This window comes from Thunnus albacares, chromosome 13 (assembly GCF_914725855.1).
Source record: "Thunnus albacares chromosome 13, fThuAlb1.1, whole genome shotgun sequence".
Lineage (NCBI taxonomy): Eukaryota > Metazoa > Chordata > Actinopteri > Scombriformes > Scombridae > Thunnus > Thunnus albacares.
Window position 1 is genome coordinate 17,486,808 of NC_058118.1, and position 23,520 is coordinate 17,510,327.

Here is a 23,520-nt window from a genome sequence, read left to right on the forward strand (position 1 = left end):
TTAGCAATTATGTTTAGGAGGAAAAGCACCATAATGTTTATATAGAATCAATGTAATTAGAAAAGCTATGATTAAACGGCAACATTTAGTGCCAGTGTAAGAAAGTGGTGTGATGGTCACACAGAGTAGCTAAAAAAGCAAAATAAAGTGTGGAAATGAGATGGCACAGACATTTGTCTTCAACTCTAGTTTTCCTAGTTTACATCCCCCTGTCTCAGTCAGCATTGTATTATTTAAAGGGGCCATATTATTCTTTTTGTGATTTTCTGTTATTTATATACTGTTATAATGTCAGATATCTATGCTAAACATGGTCAGAGTTCCAAAACTTGAGGTGAACATATGTTGAAATGCTCCCTGAAAATCAAAAGGCTTCAACCTGCTCTGAACGCTTTGTTTGCAATGTTTTTTTCTACTAACAAGCTGACATCAGCTCATTGCGCATGCCCATAAACGGTTGTCCATCCCATAGCCTTTGCTGCTAAGGTTGTTTCATGGTTTCATAGTTTGTTGGTGTAGCCTCCGCAATCAGAACAGAGTGGGCTCTTTGAGAGGAGGGCCTTAAAGAAACAGGAGTTAAAACAACCTGTTTCAGACACAGGCTGAACTGAGGGACAGTGTAAAGGGTCAGTATAAGTTAAATAAGAGATTTTTTTGAACTGTAAATTAATTAAAGATATTCCAGTAGAGCCCCACATTAAAAATATAGACTTGGAAATGTGCATAACGTGCCCCCTTTAAATACTCTATATTGCAGGCAGGTAAAATGTTGGCAGTAAACATTTAGCAGATAAATACACTATAAACATGTTTGATATTTTGAAGAAAAGTGGGCAGCATTTCTATAATTAATATTATTTGCATGATGTTAATGCAAATTAGCTGCATATGAACATACTGTCTGAGATATGGTTGTGTAAACAGGCCACACCTGAGAGTAAGAGCACTGCAATTCTAAACTTTTTAAGATAAAAGAAATTCAAATAGCACCACTAAAGAAAGTGCAGAACCATGAATTTAAAGTAAAAGAAAGACAATATTATAACACAGATGATTTGGCCTGACTGAGTTGCATTCAGATTACATGCAGGGCCACTGTACTGTAACAGTGCCCCAGAGTCGCCACACAGGTTGCCACCTCCTGTTTCACCTCATTGACATTCTGCTGCTCTCCTGCTCACAGCGACCAGTAAAACTAAGCATTTGCATATTGTACTTGAAGTCTATGTGTATGTATGTATGTGTGTGTGTCGTAATCTATGCCTGTAAATGCATGCAAGAGTCACTCTCTGTGTATCTCCTTGAATGCATGTTTGCACATTTGTGTGTCTGCATATGAATGTAGGTGTGTTTGTGTGTGTGTGTGTGTGTGTGTGTGCTGAGCGCTCCAGTGAGCTGCCCCAAGGTTACATTCACTCCCTTTGATGACTTCAGACATGTAGGAGGGCTAAGCAATCACCCTCGTGAGACACACTCAATTACGACACACACACACAACACATGCACACCTTTGCAATCAATCTCATGATGCATGTCTGGAATAAGAAGTGGTGTCTGTGTGTGTGTGTGTGTGTGTGTGTGTGTGTGTGTGTGTGTGTGTGTGTGTGTGTGTGTTTGTGTGTGTGTTTGTGTGTTGGAGGTGGGAGTGTAAAACTATTTTATTAACAAACCGTTGATGCTTCGGCTCAATATCAGGTCTTCAATGGTAGATAGATCATAAATAGATGAAAAGAGTATGTTTTTTGTTCCATTAATCGTTCTCATTAATATTGTTGTTCATAAGTCTAAAACTTAAGCTTTCAAATAATCATTTCAAATAGTGGTACAGTAGCACCTCCACTATAGTCTCAATGGTTTTGCAATAACTTGGGCAGCAAGTCATGGTAGGTAAAGCTCAAGTAGTTCAAATCTTGAATCACATGCTCTATTCCTCCAGATTTAGGGCTGCAACCAAAATCACTGCCATCACCACTGTCTTTAATCTTTCACTAATTCATTGTAAAATGTGAAAAATAATGATGAATGCACATTACAAGCTACCAGAGCCCTATAATAGAGCCTTATAATAAATTATTTTCACTACAGAAATATAAAACATATATAAGCTATCATGTCCTCCCATTTTAGAAGACTATTTCTACTTAAGATGTATTTCAGATGATTTTCTCATAATTGTCTTCACTTATTTTTTTTTTTTTGTCAGTTGACTAATGATGTCAGACATTTTCAGATTTACATGCCATCAAGCTCTTGAGAAAAAAAAAGAGAACAGCACTGTGGACAGTAATATATTTTGAGCTGAAAACAGAATATCCGTATCAATCCTAAACAGTGAAGAGCATTCATTTGATATTTACTGTAATTTAGTTATTTATGTTTGATTCCTTCATCCTCTTCAAAGGACACAGCATTTCTGGCCACAGTCGACGGATCAGTGATGCCAAAAAAAAAAAAAACATTTTTGTGCAGCCAAATCAAACACGTTGCACTGAAGGACACACTTTAATAACTCACTCACCTTTACCTCTTTTCTTACACCCTCAATAAATGTTCTATTCAGAAAACCAAGGCCTACAGACAGGATAAAGAAATGGGATAAATCATAATGTACATCCGAATGGTTACATTAGCCTGATGACGTGTATGCTGTTTTTCATGCCAGCATGATTCAGCAAAAAGGGAAACACCAGAGGCTATTTAAACATCCGCTGCTTCATAGCATTAGAATTTCAAATGGCATATATGCACAGATGTCAATATTGCTTCCCTAGATTTACACTGACTGCCTTCATCCCTTCTTTTGAATATCAGCGGCCAAGATAAGGAGGCCATTTAGGCCACAGATTAACTTCGTTTTGCATAAAGTTAAGGAAAGAGGAAAAATAACAGTCTGTCTAAATATAGCTGAGGCTTCAGTCCTGAATGATGCATCTGCCATGTGAGAAAAAAAGACACAGAGGGACTCAGGAGTTACCTTTAAATAATTATTTAATGACAAATTTCAGGCAGCTAATTTTCTCAGAAGTGATGTTCGGTGAGGTGTTTCAGATTGAATGCCTGTTCTCTGCACCATTTAGATTCTTTTCATCCAAGAGATAAAGGATCTCAAGTCCAAGGCCATACATCTGCTCAGCAGCAGAGTTGAGGAGTGTGGGTGGGATGGGGGTGTACTGAATCACCACGCATGGTTTCTGTCTACAGTATTGATTTTGTGTGTGTGTGTGTGTGTGTGGTTGTTGAGTGTGTGGTGCTGCCTACATCTCCTTGCTTCTGTGTATCTATGCTTGTTTGTGTATGTGCTTTCACATTATTGTGTGTGTGTGTGTGTGTGTGTGTGTGTGTGCAGGTCAGATTTATGATGTTGATAGTGGTTGTATATTAGAGTCATGATCAGCTAACTGAGCCCATTCAGTTGGCCTGGATTGCCCCCAAGGCCTGAGAAAATGATACTGAGTCAGCGTGTGTGTGTGTGTGTGTGTGTGTGTGTGTGTGTGTGTGTGTGTGTGTGTGTGTGTGTGTGTGTGTTCAGAGCGGATATATTACTGTCATTATCGCTATCAGATCCACATGCATATAACATCCTGACATTAGTGGTTTATTGTTATGAGTAAGATTTAATAGCCTTCATTCATTCCCTCTACATTATGGTTCCTCCTCCTCTCCTTCTTTCACTGACAGCGTTTCTCTCTTTTTCTCTTTACATCTCTCCTTTTTCTTTTCTCTCAGGCCACCTCCTCTATTCCTGTTTTGACCTCTCATGGTCTCTCCCTTGTTCTGGTTTACTTTCATTTAATTTACTTCAGTTAACAATGACTGTTGAAGCACTATGTTGCCAAAGTGGTGGTTCTGTTTTTCACAGGACTCGCAATACACTTAAATGTGCATTACTAAATTACAAAAGAAATAATTAGACTGTAAGTGAAGGAAACTGAGAGTGTATATCCTTTCTTGCTCTATCGGTTTCTTACATGTTTAAATGGGATGGTACGATGATTTGGACTGATTTGTCATTGGATTTAGTTTGTTGCTTAGTTACAACAATCCATGTATAAACAATACAAGACAAGTGCTAAGGACAAACAACAGCTTCAACCGACATAAATACAGTAATAAAAATTGAGAAGGGCTGGATGTATTTTCAGACCTGGATGTCTCATAGTTTCCTGCATATGTATCACAATAAAACTGAAGTTCTGGTCCAAATAGATCTTTTAATGTTCAGCGATACTTAGAGATTCTTCCCTGGCTACAGAAACCTACAGTAGGGGTCATTTTTGATTCCCAGTTGAACTTTGAGAAACATCTTAAGTCAGTTATTTAGTCCTGTTACTTTCAATTAAGAAACATTGACAACAGTCTGAACAAATCATTCATTATTTTGTCACCTTGTATCTTGACTGTATGCACTGTATTCTTGTTTAAGTTAAGGAGCTGTAGCACGTCTACAATCTGTTCAAAATTTTGCTGCATTATTACTGAGAAAGACTTCACAACCTTCTCATATTACTCCAGTGCTGACTTTGTTACACTTGCTTCTTGCCAAATTTAGGAATGAATTTAAAATCCGTCTAATTATCTTTAAGGCACTGTGCAATTTGGCTCCACCATATAGCAGTAGGTTGCTAATCCAAGTCCTCCAGGCCTCTCAGGTCATCAGAACAAGGACTTCTGGTTGGTGGTGACCAAGCTTTTTCTGTCCTGGCTCCTAGACCTTGGCACAGATCAGCAAAATCTGTTGAGTGTTTTAAATCTCACCTCAAAATCTTATTTATTTTATTCTCAAAAGCTATGTTATTGAGCATCAATAACATAGCTTTTCATTGCTCTGATTTGTCCTTATTTCCTAAGCAATGTTTGCCTGTTTGTATAATCGTCTTTTTTGTACTGTAACTGTGAAGCACTTTATAACCAAACCAAAATACCAAAATACAGCATAAAAATAAGAGTGCTCCATTCTGCTGATCAACTTGATGTCATTGAAGAAGGAACCATATCAAGTCAAGACTCTGTTGACCCAGAGTCAACGTTGGCAGGCCTGCTTGCAGCCTTCACGATGGTGGACTTGAATTATTTTGATAAGAATAACAATTGAGTTCTTGTGTTCAAGACATGTGAAGTACTCTCTGTTAGTGTCTTTTTCTTGTTGAGTTTACAACCTGTATTTATAGTTAAATAATTATCGAGGTAGTAGATTGTTCATGTATTGTTTATTGGTGTAGATCTCACTCTCTCTCTGTCTTCCTCTATGTTTATGTGTGTGAGGAGACGTTCTCTGTCCTCAGACCAGACAAACGGCCTCCACAGTCATACTTCTTCTCTATGTGTGTGTGTGTGTGTGTATGTGTGTGTGTTGTTGATTGATGTTGATGCACTTGAGAAAGGCTGATCTACTCCTCATAGGTTCCCATAAAACTGCATGGCTGCTGCCCACACACAGTAAACAAAGTTGACTGAGCTGAAATTGCGTGTGTGTGTGTGTGTGTGTGTGTGCAGGTTCAGAAGTTTGGCATCCGATGTGTAAAGAAGCAGCTCGGTTGGAGAGAAAACTGAGGGTGAGCAATACTCAAAATACTCACAATCACCCGCTCCGTCTATCTATTTCTGTTTATGTCCTGTCTGTTTCTTACTTCCTCTTCATGTCTAAAATTTCTCATTCCTGGTTTACAAGCTACATCATGTTGTTCTTTGCATTGTGAGATGCCCTCCAGATTAATTCCAAATGCCTTTTATCTCACCAATAACTAATAAAAGTATCTTAAATATACTGTAAGATATACTTTAGAAGCATTTTAACATATTTTACAGCATGCAGTTTATACCAGAGAGAAGAAATCATTTTTTAACTAGTCTTGTAGTTTCATTTGGCTTAACTTATTAACAGCCTTCCAAAAGAAAAAAGATGTTTTAAAAATTCATTTTATTTGAAAAATGTATAGAGCATCACTTTGGCATCATCATGAAAATGCAAAAACATTTTGTTGGTTCATCACAAGAAGATACTGTCCTCCTCCTACATTCTTTCAAGGAACCAGTTTGTATACTCAGGATAAGTAAGATTTTTAAATTTAAAAAAAATGGAAAACTGCATCTCTCTTCTTTAAACTAAGGTAACATAATGAAAAACTGTATCCAATGCCTGGTTCAGTTCACTAGAAGCTGAAAAAAAGCTGAACTAGGTAAAGATTTAGTGACTCTTTATTTGAACTTAATAACACACGTCACAACTATGTCATGAACTTTGATGGGGACACAAGTTAAACTTCACAAACTTTGTGTTGTCCAGGTAATAATTTGACTTTCAGTTGACAATGCTCCAGAGAGCTCTGCAGTCCGGATGTAAGGTGTCAAATACTGTTAAGACAGTTTGTATTAATTAAAGTTGGACTGTGGAGGCTTCATAAATGAAATGTTACTAAATTGTCAAATCTCGGACCAACTTTGGAAAAGTCATTACTGTATAAGTTGGAAACTACACTGCCAAGCATTGGACTGTTATTTTATAACTTATTACTTACTTATTTTATTGCTTATACTTGTAATTGCTAATGATTAGTTAGTAATAACAAAGTTTGATGTTTATTACAGACCATGTCATTATCAACTTTGTATTGAAAGTAACATTATTAACCCAGTGGCTCTTTATGATATCAGTCATAAATGTTCATAAAGTTTTGTTGTCATTCATGTTAATTTCAGTGATGTAGTTATGACAGTATTATGCACAAATTTCCAGATACTGTAAACCTGAGATTTCTCTAACAAACTTGTTGCAACAAATAACAGGTTAAATCACTTTTTCTGCCATGATAGATGTAATGTTGTGGATGATTTCTTTGTCATTATAATTATATCTTTAAATTTAAATTTGATTACATGTATTAAAAGTGGTTGTATCTGAGCTAACTTTACTATGACCTCAAGCTTGCTCTGACTCCTACATTTCCATTGTCCTACCAGCTGAGACGTACCTCTGAGACGGCGTCCATTTCTCCTCCGGGCTCTTCTCCCCTCCTCGGCTCCCCTCACCGGCTCATCTGCGTGAGTACTGTTGTCACCATGGTTACACCTTCACTGCTTTCAGCTGTCACTGTCACCACCGTCAATCAAATATAACGACAGAGACAGAAGCACAAAGCCTCCCTGAAAGCTCATTCTGTCGGTGCTATCTGTCTCTGAGCAGACTTACTTCTGTCTGTCTGTTTGTCGAGCCACTCGTCTTTCTCCCTGCTTCACTGCATGTCTGTTATATTGGGATGTCTGCAGTGCTTTAATGAGTCGGTTATATTTACAATACATTTTATTTTAAGTCTTTTCATTGCGTCCAAGGACATTGTACAATATGAAGATTTTCAGGCGAAAAACAAGAAGAAAAAGTGAATGAATATGAGTCATTGAAATGTCTCAAATGTAGCATGAGTCTCAAACAATTTCAGAACTCTTAAATTGTATTTATATTGTCATTAAACTGACTTTTAATTTTATTTACATTTCTGTCTCGATCTTTGTATCAATGCCTCCATGCTTCCTGCCTGTATATGTGTTTTTGTGTGTACACATTTGTCTGTCTGTCTTTGCTTTTTCTTCTATCTTTCCTTCTGAATTGCTTTTTATGTCCAATTTTCTATTTATGACTCAGTTTCCATTTTCTGTCTGTCTCTGTCTCTCTCTCTCTGTCTGTCTACCCGTCTCTCTCTCATAGTCTAAGGTTGATAGTAATGTTTTGGACTACAAGCAGCTGGCGGCTCTGCCCAGGGTCAAAGCCATATATGACATCCAGCGGCCAGACATCATCCCTTATCAGGCCGACCACGCACACACACACCTCTCAGATGACACTCTGGAGCGATACAGCTGCGGACAGGTACATACACGCACTACCAATCAATGATAAAAAAGTAACGGCATTAGGCGAAGTAAAATGACCATAAATCTCCTCTATTATAACTTTCTATGAAAAATATTTTGTTGGTATAATATTGACATTTTTTTTCTCCTTCTAATCCAGTCATTGGGCTCCTTATCGCCGTACTCGCATGTAAGTACTCCACATGACCATTTTAGCTGGTGACTGGAAGAAAATGAATGTAACTGTATGTGTGATAAAGTTCACGAGATGTTTTTTGATATATTAGAGTATAAAAGCAGAGAGGAATCAGGAGAGAAAAGTTGTATCAGTGCATCCTTAATCTGCAGCAAGTTTCAAATATCTGCAAGTTGATTTTCATAGAAATGATTTGCTACTAACGGCTGCCTGGAAGGTAGAAAAAAACCTAAAAAGTGATGGTCATTTAAAGGAATAGATCAACATTTTCGGACTAGGAAGTCACTGGCCCTGACAGCATGTAACTCATCATAAAAGTACAACTTGACATTTTTACAGTTCGTTGTTAAATTAAACAAACGAGATAAAGCGTGTTAATTAGTGAGCTTTAGAGGTGCTTGTAAGCTGACTTTTTTACCTTCAGAGAGAGCCAGGCTAGCTGTTTCCAGTCTTTATGCTAAGCTAAGCTAATTGCCTGCTGGTTACAGCGTCATATTTAGCTTACGGGCATGAGAGTGGTATCGATCTTCTCATCTAACTCTCAGCAAGAAAACGAATAAGAGTATTTCACAAAATCTCAAACTATTACTTTTAAGTATGGCAGCTTCATAGTTAAAGGGATACAACACCCAAATGCAGCATAAACCGTGTGGTTCTTTGGAACAGTTTGCTGTCCACAGTCTTTCCTCACATCTAGCTGAAACATTCACACATCACTGACCAAATGTCCATGGATCATGTGTGTGCGTTTGTGTGCATTAAGTGGAATTGTAGCAGCACATGCACACTATAGAATATTAAACTGCTGTGGACGTGATTAAAATCTTGGAAGGAGCCTCCCGGTGTCTAATTTATTGCCTTTAGTAAATTAAAGCTAATTACTCTTAAGGCAGCCTCTCTCTCGCTCTCTCTTTCTCATGCTCTCTCTCTCCAGGATCTCTTGGATGGCGTGGAGTTGAGAACGAGGCGTTCCTCCAGCTCTGCCTTCACTGACTCTCCTGCACAGAGTCGCCACGGAGGGTCCCCACTGCATTATTATCTCCCAGGTATTGGGCCCACTCACACACACACACACACACACACACACAGAAATAATGAGTTGAAAGGGAGTGAGCTTAAACTGGAAAGAAGTACTCACTCTTTGAGTGGGTGCAACGGTGTGGCATGTCCCATGTGGAACCCCAGAATTCACACACACTCACCCACACACACATTCTTTAATACATGTAACTAAGCAGGTTATCAGTCAGTCTGTCTGTCATTAGCCTGTCTGTCTTTCTGTTTCGGGGATTGTTGGATATTCTGTTGCTCATGCTTTGGTTTCTCTCACTGTGATTGGCTGGGCTGAATACAGGCAGTGAGAGTGGCAGGAGTTCACCCTATTACAGTCAGCCAGAGCCCAGGTGCGCCACACCCACCACCACAACCCTCCAAGCCCCCAAGCATTTCCATGTGCCAGGTAGGCCGTCATCCCAAACGCTGACTCCCTTACCTGTATACTAACCCGTAACCACATCAGATCAAAACTGACCCAAACATCATCTTCAAAGCCCCCTAGGTGTTTCTACAACTTAGGTTTCATTCCCAGCTAAGACCCTAGATCCATATTAGCGGCCCTCCTACCAGACACAAAACCACAATCACAGTGAGCTTTTAACCTGATTGTGGTCACTTGACATTTTTATTAGCATTATTAAAAGTGCTGCTGAAATAATTAGCTGATTAACCAATTCAACAGAAAATCAATCAACAGTGATTTTGATAACTGACTCACCATTTAAGTAATTTTTCAAGCAAATATACCAAATATTTGCTGGTTTTAGCTCTTTTCAATGAATATATTTGGGTTTTGGACTGTTTGTTGGAAAAAAAAGTGATTTAAAGACGTCGCCTTGGGCTGTGGTGAATTGTGAATTTCTCTTTGTTTTGAACACCTCTCCTCCTTTTTTCTGCAAATCAATTAAATCGAAAAACTAATCAAAAACATAAAAAGAGTTCCACTTGTTTTAATGAGGTCTTACAATCGATCTTCTTTTCAGTGTCTTCTAGTGGGGAACTGATCCTGTGCTCTTGTATAACATATGAGCGCTTTAATCTAACAACTAAGACCAGTCCGTTTTATTTAAACATTCCATCAACCCTCAACTTATTGCCTCTCTCCTCCCTGAATGTCTCTCCTCCCTGCTCTGTCTTTGTTCCATCCACTTTAAAAGGCTCTTACATTTCATTGCAAGCTGTGCATTTGGTTTCCCTCCATCATTCCTTCCTTCCTCCCTCTTGCCTCCAGTCCATTTCTCACTGCATGTTCCCTCTCTCTGGTTTCTCCGAGGGCTGTTATCCCTTGCCAGCCCTGCGACAGCACTCCCTTCATGCTTTTCAGTACTGAGCAAAATGTATTTGCTTGATGCTTTTATCCAAAGTGCCTTACAGTACCACAAGTGCATATAAATTTAGTGCGGATGGCCCATTGGGAGTCAAACCTCTATCTTAGCAGGGTTAAGCTCTATGCTGTATTTGGAAGTATTTTTAATGTAATTTTTTGCTTTATTTGTTTTTTTTATTACAGGTTATAACACAAGTTTTAATTTACTGTCATATAGTATGCAGTGCCTATCCGGCGTTCAAAGTTAAATGATTCTCCACCAAATGAGAGCTACAAGGTGCCACGCATTCCTGTCAATCTCTCGCTTATCTTTTCCTTCGCCTCTCCATCCGCCCATCTCTCCACCCTTCAACTGCTCTCCTCCCTCTTCTTTATTCCCGTGCCATCTGCTGCTCTTTCCTGTAATATGCCCGTGAATCCAAATTAATCAGCCTCTCTGCACGTCAGTCAGGTTGTCTGGATGTACTGCACCGCCTCTGCTATCACAGTTTATTACCTGTGCTGGCAGCTTTATGGCCAAGGAGACTGCAGATGTATACAACTAATTTGGTGGGATGGGATGAATGAGATCCAGATTATTCCTACTGTACCTCGTCTCCTCTCATCTACTCTCCTGTCAATCCCCATCCCTGCTCACTGTTTCTGTTTTCAGCATCTGAGGAAACCAACATCTACAGGAAACCCCCCATCTATAAGAGACAAGGTCAGTCAATTCCTCACACTGCTGTGCTTTTTATAGCTACTGTTAGGCTGTTTAACTGTCAGCCAGTTTGTCGTTGTGTGTATTATCATTATATTCTCAGTATGAAACATGTGTCTGTTTGTTGGACTTAATGAATCAGTTACAGGAAGGATCTGAGCTAAATCTCAATTATAGTTCCACTTTGTCTAACATCTGGTGCTTCTGACAACATTCAGTTTTCTTATCCAACTTCTCACAAAAGAGAAGTAGTCAGAGAAAGTGGAAGCAGTAATTTACCACCGGCTGGGTTGGATTGCAGAGTTTATAGAGTGCTACTGGATGATCTCAATAGGGGAGGTTTCAAAAATCATCTCAAATTATGCTCTTCGATTTTCTGTTAACCAGCTAGCAGATTGTCCCTGTGCGTCTCTAAGGTCTGAAACTGTATGTAAACTTCTAGTGCTGTAAGAGTTTTTATTTGAATTTTGATGAAAAATGCTGGTGGTGAAATGCAAAACATTCACAGGTATTAGCTTATCAAGTGTGGAGGATTTGCTGCCTCTTTTTTTATTTTATATCAATGAATATTAAATTGGATTTTGTACGAGCAATCTGAAGATATCAACACCGGATCTGGGAAGTTATGATGGGAATTTATGACCTTTCTGACATTTCAATATTTGTGAATCAAAAACCTTTTTTACTGCTAATAATTGGTTGTTGCTGCCCTAAACCTCAGATACTGTACAATCAATTTGACCCTTCCACTGACTTGGATGTTGGCCATAACACAACCAATCCACATTAAACACAGTGTAATTTAAGAAAAAATCAGTGTTTCTGCTACTGCATTACTTACATTCAGTCAGTCAGAGGGGGCCGTACTCTCGTTTTTAGCGCCACAGAGATCCCTGGCCTCACATAAAAAGAATTCCAATGAGATCCACACAGTGATGTATACAGATCTTAAATTTGGTGAAAAGAGAGAGCTGTATCACAACAAAAATCAGTAGTGGCAGATCCCTTGAGTTGAGGTATTAGTGACAGAAGAGAAAAAGTTGTATCGGTACATCTGTAAGGTCATACATGGGTGAACCCCTTATGGAACAATCAAGTCACTGAACACCTGACTTGCTAAAAATAAAATAACTTTAAAAAAGTACTACAGGTGTGAGGTTTAGTAGTTGTTACCACATCAGAAGTGAGATCACAGATTCAGTTGGCGAATCGAGAGGTGAAGTAAAACTGAGAGAAGCAGCGCCAAATAGTCAGAGTGTGTAGGTGATCCATCAATGCTCAGATGCCAGGTCCAACAGAGTTACAGCTCCTCAGAAACACCTTTGGATGATTAACACTGAGCTGCAAAGTGCTGACAAACCCCTCTCACTTCAGTCTGAGCTGGCAATCTGTGATCTGATCTGGGCTGTGTGGACAAATTTAAATTTACAGCATGAATCACAAATGGAGCAGTTTACATTTTGAGGCAAAGTACCATAACCAGGTATATATACTGTATATTTAGTACCACAATGATCTCTTTGGTCAGAGGAAGATAGTGTTTGATAGAGTTTGATAGAGATAGAATCTGAGAATAGAAGATTTAACTAAGAGTGATTATAGGTAAATGGTTTTTGCCATATTTTAACAGCCCCAGTTGCAAAAATATGTTTTCTATTTTATGTTTTTCTTTTTGGTACATTATAATGTCCCTGCAATATTTGTTTTAAATGTAAAAATGTTACCAGGATCAAGGTGTAGAAGGTAGCATTGATCAGAAACATGTATGCATGACATCTGTTGTACATGTTGTACATGAAAAGTTGCTGAATTTATTTGTCCCCATTAAATATACATTTTAAAAATGTCCTCATAAGCCCCCACCCCTCCAAAAAAGTCACAATAAGGAGACAGATTGTTCAGTTTTTGTGTTGCGTGTAAGTTGGGACAATCATGTATCCATAGCATTAGTATGACCTTTGTTATATGTCAACAACTCTCATTATTTTATCTTTCTTGTCACTCTTTTCACACAGTCTAATGAAAGTCCAAATGTCTTCACCAGTTAAAGATATTTAATTCTCTCATCCACATACAGAAAACTGCCAAGTCTGCTGCTGTTGTATAATAATTCACAAGTCACAAGTGAAGCAACATTTGGGTTACAGAATGTCTTGAATGTAATCTCAAATGTGTCGTACATATTTAACAACACTAACTACTTTCCTAGCAGTTGTGAGCGTTGTTGCAATACAACCTCGCTTACTGTAAGTCATGTATCATATCCCATCACATTTTCTCCTTGACCTCCTTTCCGTTCTCTGTTCCTTTGTTTTTGATGTGTTTCCTCTCCTCCTCCCTTCCTCCCCCCTGCTGTGCCCTCCCCTCTCTGTAAGTAAATGTACTACTTTGTCCGTTTTGTTTCCCCTGCACTCACACACACAAAAAGGCACAAAACGTCTCCCGCCCACATTCGTCCGACAGTGAAACATCATCAGAGAGCAACGACAAACGAACCGAGCCGTTTTTGTTAAAGCAGAACAAGTTTTCTAATGAAATGCTTGGAAAAATGGTTTTGTGTAAAAATACATTCTACAATTTCTCTCTCTGTCTGTCAGACATCTCTGCCTCTCCGACAGCCAGTAAGAGAAAGACCAACGAGAACCTTGTCAATTCCAGTCGTCTTTCCACCTCCAACTGTAACAGCATCTATCACCCTGACTCCAACTACTACCCATATGCTGGCTCTCCAAAAGGTACTGCTACCCCCTTTTTCTCATACACATCTCTGCTGACACAAGTACTTAGAAACCTCTACCTAAAGTGAAATTCTGAGTGCCAAAATTGCCTTGATGTTTGCTTTTTTCCTCTCATGTGATGTCTTTTTACTTCCCATTTCATCTCTTTCTTCTCTCTCTAGTCTCCAGAACGAGGAGGTTTTCATCTGGAGGGGAAGAGGATGGATGGAATCATAATATAAACAAGGTAAGAGAGGAAGACATTCCCCTGCTTCTCCCTTTTATATTTTAAGTGTGCATGTTAATATTTAATGAGCTAGTTAATTAAGTGCTTCTTTTCCACCTCACTCATTGGACATGATACGAAGTGAAGCTCCTCTCTCTTCTTCTGTCACTTCACATTCATCCCTCTATCTGTCCATACAATAACATTACCTTTTCACATCTTTACCTATATTATTCCATCACCATCTATCAACACATGCATCTATTCCACTCGACCAACTCTTATTGCTCCATCGATCTATCCATTTGTCCGTCTTTTTTCTGGTCCCTTGCTTCTACTCCTCCCCTCTATCCTTCTTTCTTTCTCCCTTCTTGCCTCCCAACAGGGGATCGGCAGGTTGATCCTAAAGGAGGAGATGAAGGCGCGGTCAGGCTGTTACGACAATGACCAGTGGGGGAGCAGACGCAGTTCCCGCTCTAGCAGCAGGGAGGCGCTGAACAGTCTTGGAGGATATAGCTCCCTGAATGGCTGTAAGTGTGAGGTTGTGTGTGTTTTTCTGTCTTCTTGAAGCTGTCAGTAAGGGTTGATTTTTGTTTATTTTTGTTGATATGACATTACTGTGTGTGACAGTTTCTTGGCCTGTTCATACTGTCCGTATTGTATGTGTTGATCAGGATAAACTTGGTGATTAAACACCAAAATGTAGGTGCTGGTCATAGCAATGGCATGTATCAAACGAAACATGACCGCACACTAAGCTCTAATGATTTTATTATATGACCAACGTTTCAACCACATTGGGTCTTTCTCAAACCAAGTTCAATACAAGTGTCAGATGCAGCCCTATATATCCACACATCTCACCTGGTACTAATCCACTAATTCCATACACATTTTTAACATCAAGAGAAACACCATAAAGACTATATCTTTTAGAGTATGTCCCTGAAATGTTTATGTCTCAATAATCCTGCTTAAAGAGGACAACCTAAAAGTAAGAGTTACATAGAAATGTGCACAAAGGCCTGTATTTATTTATACAATTGAATAATACAGTATAAAGACATACGATGTAATACAAATATTAAATCATCTTAACAATAAAGGGGGAAAAAACAAGTCAATATATACATATTTGCAAAATAGTTTAAGAAGGCCTTTCTGAGTACATATCAGATGTTAATTTGTATAGTGAGAGTTGTGATTAATGATTGCTACAACAACAAAACCAAAACAAACATACAAGACACAATAATAAAAAAAGACAATAACAACAACAACAACAACAAAAAGGAAAATTAGAAAACTCCTAATGATGTACAGTTTAGTCAGACGTAATTCTCAAGACTTTAAAAATCCTCCATGGGGCTCATTCAAAGTCCTTGGATTTTCCCTTTATTTCAGACATTAGTTTTTCTATAGATAATAAGGTTGAAAGTCCTTTTAGCTGTTGGTTCAAAGATGGCTTTAGTGTTGTTTTCCAGCACACAGCAATTGTATATTTGGCATGAAGATAACAAAAATGTACCATCTTTTTCTTCTCACAACTTAAATTACATACAGTAGGAAATATACCAAGTAAACATAATTTGTGACACAGAGGAAGATCATAATTAACAATGTGGAAAACATGTAATACCACATTCTTCCAAAAGTCTTATAATAATCTTTGCTAACAAGACATTCCCATGAACAATGGTCCCTTTATCTTCGTTACATTTAATGCACTGATCTGGAATGTTAGGATTGAACTTGTGTACTTTACAAGCAGGGATATAGGTTCTCATTAATCACTTATATTGTAAAGGTTTAAACCTGGTATTGATAATTAAAACTTGTGACTATAAGCAACTGTGTTTCCACTCTGCCTTTATTATTTCTTGTCCAATATCATCACTCCAGGTTAGTCTTCTACTATCTGATGAGTCCTGAGTGAGAAAGTAACAATTAATAAAGAGCAGATATTTGATCACCATGCAAATGTTCTTTCAATGTTTTTTCCAAAGAGGTGAAAGATAGAAAGATAGAAGATAATCTTAGTCACTCCCATTTCAGCCTTTTTTTTTTTTTTTTGAGGAAAAATGATCAATAATGAAAATGATCATTTAGTAGCTTCTTTCATGACAGAGAGTCGTTCAGCAGTTGAATTCCAAGTTATGGATATCAGAGTTTCCCATACGCACGCAATGGTGTAGACTTAAGTGATTGATCTTTGCAAGTTGGCAATGTGCTTAATAAGTGGGAACAAGATGAAAGAATATGATTTACGAATGAACATTTACAAATGGTTGGCAGTAATGTAAAGCATATATGACTTGTGCAACAGGGTTGTTTCAGGGTTGACACAGTGGTTTAGATTCAAGGCTGAAATGAGGATCAGATTTTGGTTAGAGTAATGGTGGTGGTGAAGGTTAGAGGTTAGGACATGAATTTAGTCACCTTTAAAAGAGGAGGATTGTGTGTCTCGTTGTGATGCTGAGCGAGCCGTAGAGGTGGGAGTTTCCCACTACTGTATTAACTCTCCCATTGATCCCATTCCTCATTGCATTCAGCACGTGTAATGGCGTGACAAAGATAGAGAGACTCCGAGGCAGAGAGACAGAGAGAGAGAGAATGTGTGTGTGTTTAGGTGGAGGTCAAATGGGAATAAAAGAGAGGGTGTTATAACAGGAGAGATAGAGAGAGAGAGAGTGAGCGAACAAGAGTGGATTAAATATAAAAGAGAGAGACAGAGAGAGGGAGTGAGAAGCTAAAGCAATTTGGAGCTGTTCAGAGAAGATGTATGACATGAAGCTCGGAGGTAAATCAGGGTAAGAGAGCAGTGGAGAGAAGAGAGGGAAACGAGCACAGGGAGGTCAGACTGAGAGAGGTGTAGATGATGTTAGTGTTTAATGCTGTGTAATCACTGGGTTTATAGTGTCTGCTGTTATTATAGTGATGAGAAACATCCCCATTTATTCTTCAGAAGAGGCTAATTGCAAAATGAGATGTCCATCATTTGATAGAAGCGACATGTAGTCCTATAAAGTAATTAACACTTGGTGACTTCATTTATCGGTTCATTTATTTTATCAGTGTGGCTCTAGGGATAGCAATGTCGCTCGGTCCACCCCTTTGGTCCAGACTGAAATATCTCTACACCTATTTGATCGATTGCCATTAAATTTTGTACAGACATTCATGGTCACTATGAGATAAATCCTAATGGCTTTGGTGATCCCCTGACTTTTTCCTGTAGCGCCACCAAAGGTTTTACTTATCCTGTAAATTATTTCAACATCAACTCGATGGATTGGCGCAAAATTTGGTGCAGACGTTCATAACACCCCTAACTTTTCCTCTAGCGCCACCATGAAGTTCACATTTGTGATTTCAACTGAAATGTCTCAATGAGTATTGGATGGATTGCCATGAAATTTGGTTAATTGATTAATTGATTAGTTGCTAACTATTAAATTAAGTGCCAACTATTTTCATAATAGATTAATTGTTTTTAGTCATTTCTTAGGAAAAAAATGTCCAAATTCTCTGCTTTCAGCTTCTCAAATATAATTATTTTCTGGTTCCTTTAGTCTTTTATGATAGTAAATTAAATATCTTTGGGTTGTGGACATTGTTGTAAACAATGATCAACATTTTTTACTATTTGCTGACATTTTATGGACCAAATAATTAACTGATAAATAGAGAAAATAATATTCGATGATGAAAATAATCATTAGTTGCAGCCCTTACAGACATGAATGTCTCCCTCAGGATGAATTGCAGTAACTTTGTTCACTCTATGATTTTTCATCTAGCCAGAAATTGTCTAATACTTTGATTTATGACTAAATTTATGCAAAACTAATGACCTTCATCAGCCCCAACTGTTACTTTGTGTTTACTAGTGCTAATTTTAAAATGTTAGTAATGCAAGTAAGTAAAGTCAAATTTATTTGTACAGTGCTTTTCATAGACATTAGTCACAAAGTGCTTTCCAAGGGCATAATGCAGCATACAAAAAAGAAGGAAATCGTAACAGATGGAGTGACCACCCAAGTCACTTTATTAAAAAGTGCAAAACTAAAAAAACACAATACACAATAAAAATACACAGTAAAAACATAAAATGCTGACCTGGTGCATACAGGTTTCCCAAACGCCCGTCTAATCAGGTATATCTTTAGCTGTTTTGTTAAAGGATCTGCAGACCATAAGGATACAGGCAGATCATTCCATAGTTTAGATGCTCAAAAGCTCGATCATCACGGGTCTTAAGAGTAAGTATGATGTTGAACATGTTAACCATTATACCTGCACAGTGCTTAACAGCTGATGTTAGCATTTAGCTCAACCACTTAACAACCAAAAACAGACCAAATCCAACAGTCGTCAGGAGAACTTTACCCTGATATGTGCCAAAGATTAGCACACATCAGTTTAATAGTGATTGTACTTGATTTTCATGATTTCCATTTTCTGTGTGTGTGTCGCATTTTTACCACCACATCACACCTTAAATTACAGGCTGAGAAAAATAAATCTCAAGCTGCAGCACAGTCCATTAAAATTACAAACTTCCGTGGGTGGCATAAACATATACATTTTTAACACGAGTGGCCCAAGCAGAAACCCTGATGCTGCATGGCTGTACCCGTGCTGCTTCATATTTTATATGATGTGTAGGTCTTAATTGTGATTATGTCTGCATGTTGATGCTGTTGGGGGGGAATATCCTCACATAGCTGATGTTTTATAGATGTCCCACAACAGCTGGCCTTCTTTATTTCCCTTCCACTGAAAACTAACTGTCCTCTCTCATTTCAGTTTACTGTTTGTTCCCATATTTTTACTACAGTGTGTTATGTGGCGGGCTTATTAACCCCGCTTAACACAGTCTCACACAATATGAAGGTTAACACACAATCACACACACACACACACACACACACACACACACACACACACACACACACACACACACACACACACACACACACACACACAAACATGCATCAAAAGTCAAGTCAGATTCAACAGGAAGTTTTGTGATTTCTTTAGATGTTTGAATTCATTATGTGATATGAAATGCTCATACACAGCAATGTTGGGTGTTACTGGAACATCATTTTATCGTCATCTTTACTTAAAATCTGTTTTTGGAATCCCTTTCATGCTAAGAGATTTTGTATTTTCAAGTTATGTAGCTGGTTAGATTAATATATTGTCCTGTGTTTTTTCTTCTTTCCATCTCCCTCCATATCTCCCCTACCTCTTGGTGTCTCTCTATCCTCAGCTCCCAGGTCCGTCTACAGTGTAGACAGCGGTGAGTGGTTCGTCAGTGTGTTTGGATCTCTGCGGTCATCTCAAGGGGGGCAGCGACACAGCAGTCTGTCTTCCCTCTGATCCCCTTCATCCTGTCGGTTCTGCTGTGACAGCAGCACAGCTTTAAATGGGAGATTGTTATCAACTCACACAGACACACACACATATGCACATGCACACACACCCCTCTTTCTTTTTGGACTACAGGTGGGAAGATGAATGGAGCTGTAGCTTATTTAACAGCTTTTCTTCAGCAGCAGCACTGACCTGAGCTCCTCAGCCATTTGTTTCACAACTTGCAGTTACACACTACACTCTATGTGATTTTTGATTGTAAAAAGAAATGTATTTTTATGAATGTGTTATATGTGTTATCCACACTTGGCCTTAAAATGCTTTCTCCTTTCTTTACAATCTCTTTTAATCCTCTTGTGTGGATTTTAGCCTGATAACAACAACATAGCTGCCTCCAAACTTGTTTTGGAGCATCATAAAATTGAATTTTTGTGCATCCAGACTGTCATATAATGCCATTATAGTAAGATTACTGATCAGTAATTGTGCAAATTGCACCAAAACATAAACTATGAGAAATTCAAATGGCAGCAGTGATTATAGGCCGGCAATTATACTATGAAGACACTGATGAATGAGATGCTTAGGCTAGATGTTTTCACACTATTTGGCACACAAACAAGTATATTTCTAGGACACACACAATGACTAATCTATGAGACTGTGTCTTATTTTGTGTTGAGGCAGAGAGTTGTGAATGACAAACCCATTATAGTTCAGCGGCTGTACAATATCTCTACATACTGGCAGGTATTTTGCTGCATCATGGTGTTTCATCCCACCTCTTTGACATCTCTGTGTAATTTAATTCACTTCAACACCTGAGTGAACAAGGGAGTCTGATAGAGAAGATGGACTGAGGGGAGGGTGGGGAGAAGAGGGAAGAGAGGGAACAAGGAGGAGGAAGAATGAGTGACGAAGCCAAGAAACAAGAAATGAAGACAGTGAAGAGGAGGAAATTATGAAGTGAAAGAAGAAGTGAGAAAGATGAGAGGCAGCAGAATGACTTGAGAGGATCAGTGAGACTCTACTGCCCTCTGCTGCTTCAGCTGCAGCAGTGCACACCACAAAGGATGCATGGATGCTGGTGGTTACCATTGGTAACAAGAGAGATGCCACCATGCTGGGGGAGTGATAAAATAAGGAAAGACAGATTTTAAAAATGTATATGATCATTGCGACAGTAGAGCATTCTCATTAAAATATAAAATGGTGAGGAGAAGCAGCAATAATACCACAGTCTTCTTCATTTTCCTCCAACACTTTGGGTGGTAGATGTGCTGTAGTTTGTTTGTATTTGATAAAGGTATACATTTAATATCCAGAGGTTGAAACAGTGTATCAAAATGAGGCTAAAAGTCATCCCAGGTGAGGTGTTAGTTGAGATATTATATGCCTCCAAGGTGAATCTAGTTGCTGATATCACAGTGTGATCTGAGCCACATTTGTGTTAATTGAGAGGCAGCCCTGATGTTTAAGCCACATTTCACATCAAGGTGCAAAAGAACAGCAACAATAGAACAAGAGTAGGTAATGTCTGCTTCCCAAGCACTCACAACATTGTACAATGTTCCCTTTTTTCTTTATTACATTTAGAAAAAGTACATTTTCAAGCCCATATTGGCTTTTCGTCAAGGACAGAGGTATCAAACTCAGGCGTACATCAATAATGACAAATGTAAACATTTTTTAAGGGAGTATTCTACAGTACTGCAAGCTCATAGGAAGCAGAAAACAGCCTTGAGATTTAAAAAGCAGTTACAGTATATGACTGCTGCTTTGAATTCTTGTACCAGATGGGAGAAACTGCTTCCCAAACACTCTTTCCCTTTTCAAATCCTTCAGCAGCTGTCAGTTAGATGCTGTTGAACAAGACACTTCACATACAGTAGTCACTCCTGCCCAGATGTTTCCAGGTGTGTGCAACTGTAGTCATTTGGAGCAGAGCTGGGTTGAAAAAAAGTGTGCAAGTCAATGGGATAAACTCAGCCAACTTTCCCTATTAAATAGATTAAATAAAATTTGATTGTATGTGGAAATTTTTGTTGAGATTCTGCTACTTAATATGTAATAATATTAAAAACAACAGTCTTTTTTAGCCTAAGACAAAATTTTGCTAAAAGCACCATAAACAACTTCACTACAGGGCTACTGTTTGTGCTCCTGTTCACAAATGATGTGTTTGTGTTTATGTTTGTTCTTCCAGATTCATACATTTCCAAATCAGCCTCGTTGCCAGGCTACGGCAGAAATGGACTAAACAGGGTAAGCAATCATGATTTCTGGTGAAAAAGAGGTGAGAAAGAGATATATAGAGAGAGAACAAAACAGGCCTTGTCATCCAATAAACCATAAAATATGGCAAAGTCCTTCATTTTCTACTGAACCTTTGAAACTCATTTGTATCAGTTTATATCCTGAGGCCAACTGAGACGGGAACTAACAACTGTCAAGACACTGTTATTAGCTGATGAAATGATCCAGTTGAGAAGTGTGTTTGTTCTTATTTTTATCATTGATTTTCTCTACATGTGGAAACAATAATGTACAGTAGCTCCTACAGCAGTAATACTAATGTAGTAGTCTAGAATAATGTAATATTTTACCAATTATGTCCACTTTGTTGGATCTTTTGATGATGAAATACATCCCCTCGGTCCATGTTTGCTAAACTGCTCTTGTTGTGTTCTAGCAGCCTGGGAGTGCTGGTGCAGATTATTACCAGTATGACAGCAGTAATGCAGTTAATTGGCAGATCAGAGGTAAGCCTATTGTACAGCATAAATCTGCTTATCGCCAGTTCTTCCAGTTTTCTCCTGGTTTACCTCGCCTCCTGATGCATGTTATTCAGTGTTATTCAGAGTGTATTTAATAACGGAATAGAGGTGACAGTGAATGCAATAGTTAACATAATTTATCACTTTCTTTTTTTCTTTTTCTTTCAGAATACAAGGTAAGATGCTGTGCCACCACTGGTGAACTGTTACTGAGCCAAGAGTGAAAGGTCTGGATCAGTGGATAATATATAAGGATGATAAGTTGCTTGTTTGAAGAAGTCTCGGTTCATATTGAATGGTGAATCCATCTCACTCAGTAACACATAAATGACTAAAGGAAATTTTGTGAAGCACATTTATTTTTATCGACACAGAAGTAAAAAAGAATATAAAGATAAAGAGTACTGACACGAATGTGATGGGTGAGAGCTCTATAGTCTCTACAGCTGTCGGCTATCATCTCTTTATGACAAGAAAAGTCGTACTGAAAAGCTTGTGCAAAAATGTTGATATTTATAGTAAACAGAAAAATAGAAATCCTAGCAGTTTTATTTGAAACTTGGGAAGTTATAGATACAGTACACTACAGTTTCTGAAATGTGTCATAATGCTTAATTCTCCTTGGTTTTTCATGAAATGTGCCCCATTGTTCTGGTGAAACACTGTAAATGTAGGCTATAAAACACCATAGTGAGGCAATCATTAAGGAATGTACTTTTTGTAGTGCTCCAAAACATTTTTGTGAAATTCATGAAAATGTGCAACCATTTTCCCTTTTATATACAAATCAGAAATAGATTTAAACTTTATCACACTTACTGAATAATAGGAAAGTTGGGAGCAATTGTAAAACCCACTCTTTAAGCTAGAAACACTGGAAAGCTGATGGCTGAAGTCTCCAGAGTTAAAGCTGGGGGTGAGGTAAAAGAGAGAGAGAAGGCTAGTTAGTATCAGCAATGTGGTTGTTTGGGGTCTTATTTGTTAGAATATTGGGTGCGTATGAGTATTACAATATTCTAAATGGGGACACGATGACAGTTTAATTCCTTGTGATCTGAAAGCTAAATGTAATCATGTGTCAGTACTGTGTAATACTGGAGAAAAGCTGTGTTTAAGGACCATACCAGTAGTTTCACATGCTATGCTTTAGCTTATTATAACTACAACTACCAACCATTTCATAAAGCATGCAATAAGTATTTAAATTGATTTCTTGCATTCCAGGCACCCATTGGCTGCCATTCGATTCCAATCATTTCAGTATGAAAATAGATTTTCAATAAGCATATACAGT

At 38.3% G+C, this 23,520-nt stretch overlaps 1 protein-coding gene across 4 annotated transcripts in view; it reads left to right on the plus strand.

Annotated features, from left to right (window-relative positions):
- LOC122995936 (actin-binding LIM protein 3-like) overlaps positions 1-23,520 on the plus strand; it is a 48,574-nt gene that overhangs the window by 23,426 nt on the left and 1,628 nt on the right. For 2 of the 4 annotated variants that reach the window (XR_006406892.1, XM_044371354.1), the window contains exons 8-21: positions 5,494-5,552; positions 6,958-7,038; positions 7,700-7,861; positions 8,006-8,035; positions 8,976-9,087; positions 9,396-9,500; positions 11,077-11,127; positions 13,722-13,859; positions 14,024-14,088; positions 14,453-14,597; positions 19,346-19,375; positions 21,656-21,714; positions 22,142-22,211; positions 22,395-22,402. Coding sequence is in view for 3 of the 4 variants with exons in the window: in XM_044371354.1 (XP_044227289.1) it covers positions 5,494-5,552; positions 6,958-7,038; positions 7,700-7,861; positions 8,006-8,035; positions 8,976-9,087; positions 9,396-9,500; positions 11,077-11,127; positions 13,722-13,859; positions 14,024-14,088; positions 14,453-14,597; positions 19,346-19,375; positions 21,656-21,714; positions 22,142-22,211; positions 22,395-22,402 (1,115 nt within the window). In the remaining variant the exon portion in view is untranslated. The remainder of the gene's footprint in view (positions 1-5,493; positions 5,553-6,957; positions 7,039-7,699; positions 7,862-8,005; positions 8,036-8,975; positions 9,088-9,395; positions 9,501-11,076; positions 11,128-13,721; positions 13,860-14,023; positions 14,089-14,452; positions 14,598-19,345; positions 19,376-21,655; positions 21,715-22,141; positions 22,212-22,394; positions 22,403-23,520) is intronic. The other 2 variants (XM_044371355.1, XM_044371356.1) reach the window with 2 other exon arrangements.